Raw genomic sequence first — 11,086 nt, forward strand, 5'->3', positions numbered from 1 at the left:
CCCCCTGACATCCAACCTAAATCTCCCTTCCCTCAGCTTAAAACCATTTCCCCTTGTCCTGCTGTCAAAAAGGCTGTGGAGGTGAAGGATATACATTTCAAATATTGAATAAGGTTTTCCTGTCCATGGCGAAGGGGTTGGAACTAGTTATCTTTGAGGTCCCTTGCAATCCAAGCCATTCTGAGAGTCTATAATTCCGTAAGTTTGGATGTTAGTGGTATTAGTGTGGTCAACCAATTCTATGACTGACTGGTCAGAGGAGATCAAATGAATAAGAACTAGTAATAGCATTTTATTTAATAACTTTAGATATTATTTTCCAACTAAAGTCATGTTTGAAATATTGCCATTTCTTTTGCAATCAGGCAAGGCATTATCAAGAGATTGTCCTTGCTTCCTTCTGTCACAGGCTAAGAAGTGGCTGCAGGTTGACAAAGTCTGCCAAGAGATGGTTGGTCTTCATTGCATGGCATCAGATAGTCAGAGATCAAATACTTGGTGGTAGAGATTTGCTTTCAGTGATATTCTGCTGCAACATAATTCAAAACCTGCCTTTTTTTCCCCAGCAGATCAGTGACGTGGTTCCCCAGCGGGATGCCGGATATGCCAACCTGAAGGATGCTGCCTGGTTTCTAAGCTCCCATCTGCTCACCATGGTGCGTATCCAATGTCTGCAGTTCCTTCTCACCCCACTTACCAACAGGAAGATGAAGCAAAGAGCAATGACATTTATCCATGCTAGCTAATTTCTAATCTAGGGACAAAATCTGTTTCTCCTGTGTTCTGGGCATTCGTGCCAATATGGGTTGAGCGTACATATTCAAGTGTATGTCCCTATACCTCTCTGCACATTTTTGGGTGTATTGGTCTCGATGTACGCTCACATATATTTTGAAATAGTGCATATACAGCACTGGTCTCTGCACATGGCCACTAAAGCCAAGGAAACCACAATTCAGAGTATAACCAACTGGTAACCACAACCCTTGCACCTTCTCAGCAAAGGTGTTCTCATTTCCAATGCAAACTGGTAATTCGACTGAAATTGGAGAGTGAGTCTGGGCACCACAGGAGGCAAGGCTAAAGGCTGATTTACAAGAGGCATGGGCTGCAAAAGAAGACCCTAGTTAGCACTTCCAGCTTTCCAAATGTTGCCCAGGCCAACACCGTTCATGCCAGCAGTTTGAGCTGCCATAACTTGGCATGGTCATGGAAAGCACTTGTTCTATGCTTTCCCAATCTGCACTCCCACACAGCCCCTTCCCTCTGCCAGCACAGGTGAACAAGGCTGGGAAACTGATCTGGATTTAAAGCTCACTGACAGATGCTTATGTGTCTGTTTACCAGGTTTTGGCAGGTATGTCTTAAACTGAGCACAGTGCCGTATGCACAGAATCACAGAATGGTTTGGATTGGAAGGGACATTGAAGCCCACCCAGCTCCACCAACTGCTGTGGGCAGGGCTGCCACCCATCAGCTCAGGCTGCCCAGGGCCCCATCCAACTGGCCTTGAATGCCTCCAGTGATGGGGCACCCACAGCTTCTCTGAGCAGCCTGTGGCAGTGTTCTGCTCAGTTCTGCTGTATTGTCCGATGAGGAGGGTGAGATAGGAGTGGAAAAGAACAGCAAAACATTAAACAGTTTCTCTTGGTTGGAAACAAATTAATGGAGGCTTAAAATGACTCTGGGGCTACAGCCCTGACTCAGTGGGAGTCCACTGCCAGCCAGATATGTGCCCTGTTTGTCCCTTGAAAAGCATGAGGTCAGAATCAAAGTGCCATCCACAGCTTGAATTAAAGATAAGGTAGGTTTGGAAAATCAGTCCCTCTCTTCTGAGATCTGCCTGTCCCTGGTAGAGATTTCTCTGATTCAGTTGCCTGCAGCCTCTAAAAATTTGTATGTGATAAATATTTTCTATCAGACATGAATCTGGGGCAGTGAATGTAAGCCCCTCAACAATAGATTTGCTTAGCTCAGTTTGCTTCTGCAAACACATTAAAAGAAGTGCATCAGTCATTTCAGATCCAGATTTGCTGGTTGCAGACCAATGATCTAATTTGTCCTTAAATTCCGCACTGAGGATGATGTGCGCGGAGGAGTGATGTGAGTGAAGAAGCAAGTGGGCAATCTGCGAGTGGAAGAAGACAAAACCTGCCTGCATTTCGGAGTGGAAGTGGGGTAAAATCCTTCTTGTATTTAAGCATGCATGGGAAACGGGAGCTTATTGTTCCAGAGGCTGCTGATCTTTGGGACTGCTTGAAAATGGCTGGGAGCGAGGCACATATGGCCGGATGGGAACGATGTGCCAATCAGGTGTAGCAGCTAGCATGCATTACCTGGGAAAAATGAGGCTCACCTGTAACGACCCCCACTTGTATCCCCGCCTATGCATGAAAACGCTAGACCCGATTTTCCACACATCACCAGTATAAATCAGTTACAACAACGATATACACCGGCACCGGCTTTTCAGACCGACCTTAATTACTGCAAGCAGGAAAAGAAACACAATTAAAACCGGGTGTCGAACAACAAAGAGCCGAGCGCCCAGGTGCAGTAGTAGCAGCTCTCACAAAGAGCCGGGAGCCTCTCGGGGCCCCCTCCCGCACCCCGCCCGGGGGCTCTGCGCTCACACAAAGCCGCGCAAGAAGAGCGCAGCGCCCGGAGGGTCGGGCAGAGAGGTGCGCGGAGGAGCGCTGCAGCATGCGGTCTCGGGGCTTCCTCTTCGAGTGGGCTGGTGGAGGGAGGCTTTTTTTTTTTTTTTTTTTTTTTTTTTGGTAGTGTGAGTGATATTTATTTATTTAATTTTTTTTTTCCACCACCAACTTCCTTCCTGCTCCAACTGCCAAAGCGCAAAGCTAAGAGCTGAGAGCAGAGGAGGACCCCGCAGGCAGGCAGGCACCGCGCAGCAGTGAGTGCGAACCCGGGCGGAGCGGGGGGATTAAGGGGGGTGAACCTGGGGAGGGGGTAACTTCTTTGTTCCGGTGTTTCGTTCCATCGCCCAGCCTGGCCAGCACACGCTCAGGGCCCTGTCCGCATCCGACGGGGAAGTTGGGTTCGGCGGTTGGGATGCGGACGGGATGCGGGCAGAGGGAGAGTCATCCCTGTGCTCGAAGGATCCGTCGGTAGCCGGGCGCTGGGCTGCCCTTCTGCCCCTGCACCTCTGGGGTGGGACGTGGGGCGCCGGTGGAGCCGCGTGTCAGTGTCCCGGGGTGGGAAATTGCTTCCTCGCCTCCAAACCCGCTTCCTGGAGATAAGCCCTCGGTTGAGGGAGGGGGGCATTTAGGAGAGTGAATTGGATGTGCTGAGAGAGCGTGAATAAAACGCTGTCAGCGTGACAGCCCTCTTTGTGCCTTGTGGTGGCATAGGGGGATGAGGAGATGCATCCCCCTGCCTCAAAAGGCTGCAGATGCACGGGCAGCCCCAGCACTGGCAGCGATGCGTAGGAGAACACAGTCCCTTCATGTCTTCCCACAGCTGGCTTTATGATGGGAAGTCCCTGATATGGCTCCAGCTCTCTCTCTGCTGCCGCATGGAAGCTTGCAGACCTCAGAGGTGCAGGTGATGCACAACTGAGAGTCGGGGCTTCAGGAAGGTGAGAAAAATACAGCAGAGCAGGGCTCTGTCACATGTCTCCGTGTGTAAAGCATCTACAGGGTTAATGCTTTTCATTTTTAATGCAGCTGGTGGCCTGAAGCCCTGGGGGGCTCTGTGGAGCTGTGTGCTTAGCACAGGAAGCCAGGCACCCCAACAGGTGGGCGCTAACATGCTCACCCTGGGGATGCTGCAGTGCCTCATCCCTGAAGAACCTCTCGGCTGGTGGAGGGCACCGGTCCCAGTGGTGGAGCGAGCAGATTCAGTGCCCAGAGCTGTGCCCATCCCCAGCTCTCCCCACTCCCCAGGGCTCTTCCTTAGCCCTGAGGAACTGCTGCCTGTGAGGTAAAGGCAGGGGTGGGGAACAGGTGAGATGCAATCACCTCCCTGCCTTGGGAACATGGAAGGAAAGTCAGGTCTACAAATTGGAGATAAATGCTGGAGTGGGGTCTGATCACTGCCATCTTGCAAAGATGTACTTGAGCTGACAGCTGTACTTGAGCTGGCAGATGTTCAGCCCCAGCCAGGCTGTCCTCCATGGGTTCCTGCCACTGGCACAGCAGGCTACCTGTGTAACTCTTTGCAGGCTTTCAGAGCCTAAATGCATCTGTACCTCAGGTGAGCTGCCCCCATGGGCTGGCAGGGGAAATCTGCAACATGAATGATGCAAAGAGGAGGTCTGAGGAGCAACCAGCTGGCCCAATCCTGGCTCTGCCTCCTCTGTGCTTGGGGCTGGTAAGATCTTGCTCTCCTCCTGTGATAAATCACAACCCCTATGTAGAATGGGAACAGGCAGGCAGTTGCTTTATAGTTCTAGTGGGGGCAGACAGCCTAGTATCATGAGAAAGCTCTGGGGAGTGGAAGTGACTCAGATCTGCAGCTGGAACCCAATGGATGGCAAGACCTGGTGCTGGGTGCTGCAGCTTATCACATCCTCTTCCTGTGGCTGCTGTGCGATAGCACTGCGGGGTCACGAGGTGCCATCATTAGATGACTGCTGGGGCTGCACAGTGGTGGGACACGAGCTACAGTGCTGTTATTGGGGAGCTTCTGGTTTCTTTCCTCATGAGAACAAGCTTGTGTGCCTTTCCTATAGTGCACAGGTCCTTCATCCTCCCTGAGCCAGGAAGGGGCCTTTGGCTTCTGGGACATGCTTTCCTTCAAAGCCATTGGAACTGGGATTTCCTTTTACTTCCCAGTTGCTCCCCCCTGCAATAGTTCCTGACTCACCACAGCATGTTGTAGCAAAGCTACAGCCTTGTATTAGAGCTGCAACACAATTGAGTGCATTCACCCCTGTGCTGCTCAGTCCTTTGCCTGTAATGTGCCTTTGCCAATATGCCCCTCCTTGAATGTTTTCCACTGGTCTCATCCGTGCTGGGATAGCACTGGGAGGTCTGTGTATTACTCATTGCTGCCTGATTCCACTTGCTGATTCATTGTGGACTGTTGCATAAATATATATATATTTATTTGCGTTCTCTTTCAATAAAATTGAAAACAATCCTGGGAGCTTCCTACTGGGAACTTCAAGGCCACAGCTGTAGAGAGGAACAAAGGGCTTAGTGGGGGAAATGCAAGCAACCAGGGAAAAAGTGAATTTTTAGCAGGGACAGCCTCAGAGGATGAGTTAATATAAGGGTAAGCTGAAGTGCACTGAGTGATCTGTGTAGCAGTGCAGCTCACCTCTCCTTCCTCTTGCTTGTCTCTGTTTCCTCTTCCCCTATCATGTCCCTCTGCCTCCCTGCTCTGGCTCCCATTTGGGATGCTGCCCAAGCTGCCTCACCACCTGCCTGGCGCTCAGTGTTGTGCATCCTGGCTGAGCTGGGCTCCAGCCCTCCTGTCTCTCCTTTCTGAGAGACGAAGTACAGACGTGCAGGGCTGAATGCAGCCACCATCATGCTTTCTTCCTCAGCAGGAGGGAGACCTGATGGGTCTGGGGTGAGCAAACACTGGGAATACCAACAGACAGATCAAAGTGAGTGCATCTCCTTGGGTGCTTTAGACAACATGCTGATGTAAGGGAGCTGCTGCCAGGTATACGATCTTCTTATGATCTCTGACTGTTGGCTTACAAGAAGAGGGTGAGTGAAACATCTGTCCTCAGCTACATTCCCGTCTCTGTGCCCTGCTGTGTGGCTGTGGCTCTTTGTGTGAGCTCTCTGGCAAGCACAGAAGCTATGCACAGTGGCTTGTAATTGCAGGGTTGTCGGCCAGCAATTGCACTGCAGAGTGACTGTAAATCACTCTGGTATCAGCCTCCGCTCCTGCACCTCCTCCCTGCAAGGGAAGGCTGGTGGAGGTCTGTGTGTCTGGTGTCTGTGGGTGAGCAGTGAGGGCGGAGGGGGCTGAGCTCAAGTCCAGATTTCAGCACGGCAATGTCAGGATTGCTGATTGTCGCTGCCATTTGCCTTTGACGATCCTCTTGTGTTGTGCCTGCCCGGCTGCCTGGGGAATTGACACACAGTGTGCACCCAAGGGTGCTACTCCCCCTCAGAGCAATCCCATTGACTGCCCCTCTCTGATACCCAGACCAAGTGACCATGACTGAGAAGACCCAGGAACCTCATGTGGAGGAGGATGATGACGAGCTGGATGGGAAACTGAACTACAAACCTCCTCCACAGAAGACACTGCAGGAGCTGCAAGAGTTGGACAAAGATGATGAGAGCCTCACTAAGTACAAGAAGTCTCTGCTGGGAGATGGACCTGTGGTGGCAGGTAGGCAGGAGCATCCTGGTAGGAAGGGACTGAGGAGATGCACTGCAAGAGCGTGTCTGAATACAGAGATGGGGCAAGGTGGCCTCAAAGAAAAAGTAACTTGGCTGACCAGACTTCTGCTGGCAGACTGGGGATGGACAGGTGGAGAGATAGGGGAATCTGGCAAGGAGGTGCTCTGAACATTAGATGTAAAGTATCAGAGAGTGCTAGTGTCTGAAAGGGGCTTGTGGTATGGGGTGTGTGGGCCTTGGAGGGCTGCAGGAGGGGGTTAGGAATGTGAGGGAACCAGCTTGTGCTGAAATGGGACCGATAATCTAAAGAGAGATATCTCCTGTGGTGGAAAGACCTTGTCTAGGTATTTAGGTAGTGGCTGAAGGGATCCATGTTGAGTATCTGGCATAGATACATGGTCCTGTTGTGCTACAAGAAGTTTGGTCTTACTGGGTGCTTTGTGAAGTGCATTCTCTGTGTGGGAAGTCAGTAGCATTTCTGTCCCCCTTCCCCCTCAAACGCTTAATTTCACAAGCTGACAGCTTCCCCCTCACTTTTTTACCTGCAGACCCAACAGCTCCCAACGTGGTGGTCACCCGACTCACCCTGGTGTGTGACTCTGCTCCAGGGCCAATCACTATGGACCTTACAGGTGGGTACAGACTCACTGGGCACACAGAAGAACACACAAAGGCCCTGGGATGTTTCAAATTGAAAGGGAGTTTGTCCTTGAAATATCAGTGGGCTTTAGAGGAGATGTGAGGGTATCATAGCTTTACTTTTGATTTTAAGATACACTTGTATGAAAAAGATGCAACAGAGGAAAGTGCGGAGGATCTTTCTCTCATCTAGACTGCTCTGGTAGCTTCTGGCAGAAGTGTTCCTTCTGCTTTCTCTTCTTCCTTTCATTTAGAGCACAAGGGATGTGCACGCATTTGGGTAACAAGCTGTTTTGAAACTTCAGAATCAAGCAATACTGCAGTTCCGGCTCCAGAGGGGAGAGGAACAGGCTTCACCTTATATGGGCTTTTCTATATAGAGAGGAAGCCAGACCCAGAGGAGCAGAGCAGCTTCCTGTTCAACAGCAACCACGCAGTCCCTGGGAGGCCTCACTAGCTGGGCAGGGTCTGTGATACACGCTCAGCTCACCCGGGTCTGGGACTGGGCATGGCTGAAGCAGGGCATCAACGATGTGTGCAGTGCCTAACGATGAGCCTGCACATAAATATCTCTGTACCAAGACCTGTGTGTGTTAAGCATTGTCCACACAGAACCACGTGGATGTGGCACTGAGGAACGTGGTTAGTGGGCATGGTGATGATGGGCTGTTGGTTGGACTAGATGATCTTAGTGGTTTTTTCCAACCTGAACGCTTCTATGATGCTTTGGTGTGAAGACTGATGCATACGCACCACTCAGGTGTTGGCATTTCTGCCTATGTCTGCTCATCGTGCAATTGCTGTGTACTCATGTTGCAGGTGTGCAGTCTTTTGAAGGGATGCTCACCTCTGACACCAGTCCCAGCCCTGGCCCTCTGTGGGTGTTCTCTCCTTGCTGTGACACCCCTAGTTAATGGCTTGATCCTCTTCTCACAGGTGACCTTGAAGCGCTCAAGAAAGAGACCTTTGTATTAAAGGAAGGAGTCGAATACAGAGTTAAGATCCATTTCAAAGTGAGTTGCTTTATGTATTGTTGTACCCATCAAGGCACTTCGTCTTTTCAGAGAATTACTTCTGCCTGTTCATCCCTTGGAAGAAGTTGTCTTCTATCCACCAAGGATGGTGAACAACAGGTTATTTGGAAATTTTGGCTGAGTTTGGCTGGACTTTACAGCCAACAGAAAGTCTTTAATTCACACAGAGTGGGAATAGAAAAGAAGGAAAAGAGATGATGGCTCTTTCATGACGTGGTAGTTCTGCTTGTATTGCTGGGCTTGATGAATGTGTAGCAAAGATTTAATACTGTAGCATTTGGCAGAAGATACCTGAATTCTCTTGTGTCATGACATATCCAAATGAGCTAGTTTCAACTCCCACTTTTCTGTTAGGCAGTGTGTCAGCTACTTCTGCTGTTTCCAGCTGAGAACAAAACTCAGTCACTGCAGTGTGGCATCCAGCACTGAAATGATCATCTCTGCAAATGTTTGCTGCAGACAAAGCTGGGTTTGGCAGAGAGGGCAAAGCGAAGGAAGATAGTGCTCCTGAAACAGGAAGGAAAATGTGAATGTGTGGGCTCTGCAGGAAAGATTTCCCTCTGTCTCTGAGGTTTACCTGCTGTCTCAGATGGCTTTGTCCCTAGACACACTTCCAGTTCTCTTTTGTGCAATGAAATATTTCCAGCTATATTTGAGCCCTGCTGACAGGAGATGCTTGGAGTTACTTAACTCCCTCCCTTAGTCCCAAGGCTGGAAGGAGCTGACACTATGTGAATTCCCCTCAAGATGTAAAAGGATCTTCCCATCTTGTTTCACCATGGAACTGTTCTATAGAGGGGCAGTGTGTGCTGGATAGGTGCAGCAAGAAATATCCATGGGAGATTTGAAGAAAGATTACAAAAAAAACTGTGCCCTCCATCCCCTGAGGAATAGCTTTGCCAGCTCCTCACTGAGTTTAGAGGGCATCTAGGAGAGTTCAGTGAATCTTGCCCACGTGTTTGTACTGAAAGCATGACTCCAGTCACCCATCTCTGGTTTCCCTTGCTTCATTTTTCTCTGTCGTTATTAGTCTGTTCTGGGAATCTGCCTCAGACACCTTCAAAGTCAGGAGAAGGATGAGTAAGAGTAGGAGATGCCCTCAGACACACAGAGAATGCTGCAGGTCTCTGGCTACCTGTTGGGAAGTGACATTAGGACTCCCCACAGTGCGTCTTGTGCCAAGCCCTTGAGAGCAGTTGTGTGTGAGGACCCAAGGCAGACATCTCTCTAAGGAGAAAAAAACAGCAGATACAGGATCAAAACTATTCCGGTGATTCTTACTTCTGGTCACTTTGTGCAGGTAAACAGGGACATTGTGTCAGGACTAAAATACGTGCAGCACACCTACCGAACAGGAGTGAAGGGTGAGTAAGAAACCCGCATGCCCTGCACACCCATGCTCTTTCTCTTGCAACCCTCTCTGCTCAAATAAACACTCCTGCAGATTTGGACCAGGACAGGGCCTTCCTGTGCTGCTGCACAGGAGATGTGGCTTCTCAGCAGAGTGCATTAGTCTGCACTTTGTGTCACCCAGGCCAACTGTTTCCTGTGCCTGTGTGAACTCATTACAAGCCAGCTCTGCTGTCTGTATGCTACACTACCAGCTGCAGCAGAAATGTCCCCAGAGATGCTGTTCAGACGGTGTTTGCCACAGGCTTCCTCTTCACCTCCCCCACCAGCCCTTGAAGTGTGGCTCAGTCCTTCTGGAGATTCTCACCCATCAAAGTTTCTTCCAGATGCACTTGATAAAATTCACAGCTGCTCTGCAAAGCTTCCCACTGTGTGTGGAGGATTGTGCTTGCCTGTAGCCTTACGTGTTTTTACAGTGCTGCCCTGCCTGGGCTTCGCAGAGGAAAACCCCATTTTGCACACACATCCCATGTGTGTATTTTTGCATACAACCACCACTAAGGCTCCACTGTCCCATTAAGCATGCAGGTAATGTCCTCTGACCAGAAGGAAGTAACAGAGGATAAAGAGAGATCTCTATCTGTGTGTTGTGGCTGCATACTTCCCTCAACTGTTTGTTGTGGGAGCAGCATAGAGATGTGAGAGGGTACAGACTAACTGCCTGCCCATCTTAACCTACTTTCTCACTTACTTCACTGATGGTACCCCTTGCTGGCCATGTCCCTTTTTCTCACCACTCCATTATTTCCTTTCTGTCAGTGATCTGTACTTGTGTTCATAGCTTTTTCTCTCCTTTATTATTCCCCTCCTGAGAGTCTCATTCCATGTGGATTGTTTTCTCCTAGTGGACAAAGCCACATTTATGGTTGGCAGCTATGGGCCACGGCCAGAGGAGTATGAATTCCTGACGCCTATTGAAGAAGCTCCTAAGGGGATGCTGGCTCGAGGCACCTACCACAACAAGTCCTTCTTCACGGATGATGACAAGCATGACCATCTCACCTGGGAATGGAATCTGTCCATCAAGAAGGAATGGACAGAATGAGTGCACCCCATTTGCCTTCCCCCTTCCCTTCCCTTTGCCTCCTGCACCAGTCTCCAGGTGGGCCATGCCCACCACGCTGCTCCATCCTGCCACCATGGCCAGCCACAGCCCTTGCAGCTCTCCTCATGGGTGCTGGGGCTCTGTGCCAGCCTTGGTTGATGCACAGGCCTGCAGGTGGCCTTTGCTGCTTCTTCTGATACACTGAAAATAACCCACCCATTCTCACCACCACCCCATCATGACATGCAATGGATTAAATTGGGAAGCATATCCTGCCCTTTCTCCCAGTACTTCCTCTTGCTGCCTCCATCTCTCCTTCTATACCAACTCTGGTCCCGGGAAGTGCCTTTTCTAGGAAACAAGACCACCTCGCCAGCTCCTTGAGTCTCCTGGCAGGGCAGACTGGTCCCTGGAAAATCCCTCTCTGAGTTACACTTGCCATATGCCCTGACTCATTGTAAATGGCTACTTATATCTCCCATGATGGTCTCCTGGTTTGTATCTGGTGCCCCACCCCATTGAAATCCATCCTTGTGCAGGCAAAACCAGTCAGGGGGATGCAGCTAGATGCTGTAACAAGACATCAGTGTCTCAAGAATAAAAATGATTTCTTTCTTCTTCTCTGCATGAGC

General features: G+C 50.1%; 1 protein-coding gene across 4 annotated transcripts; it reads left to right on the plus strand.

Annotated features, from left to right (window-relative positions):
* Positions 1-2,039: 2,039 nt before the first annotated feature.
* ARHGDIB (Rho GDP dissociation inhibitor beta) lies at positions 2,040-11,079 on the plus strand. Of its 4 annotated transcripts, XM_031600370.2 has the most exons (8): positions 2,055-2,178; positions 2,852-2,911; positions 3,478-3,595; positions 6,127-6,315; positions 6,875-6,958; positions 7,902-7,978; positions 9,300-9,363; positions 10,255-11,079. In XM_031600370.2, exons 4-8 carry the CDS (start codon positions 6,138-6,140, stop codon positions 10,452-10,454), a joined length of 603 nt encoding a protein of 200 aa, XP_031456230.1. In that variant the 5' UTR covers positions 2,055-2,178; positions 2,852-2,911; positions 3,478-3,595; positions 6,127-6,137; the 3' UTR covers positions 10,455-11,079. The 4 variants fall into 4 exon arrangements, with proteins under 4 accessions (XP_089996725.1, XP_031456230.1, XP_089996717.1 ...); XM_090140591.1 differs by lacking the exon at positions 3,478-3,595 and having other exon boundaries at positions 2,064-2,178; XM_090140599.1 differs by lacking the exons at positions 2,852-2,911; positions 3,478-3,595 and having other exon boundaries at positions 2,040-2,178.
* Positions 11,080-11,086: the final 7 nt, after the last annotated feature.

The sequence above is a fragment of the Phasianus colchicus genome, chromosome 1 (genome assembly GCF_987193195.1).
Source record: "Phasianus colchicus chromosome 1, bPhaCol1.hap1.1, whole genome shotgun sequence".
In the NCBI taxonomy this organism is placed as follows: domain Eukaryota; kingdom Metazoa; phylum Chordata; class Aves; order Galliformes; family Phasianidae; genus Phasianus; species Phasianus colchicus.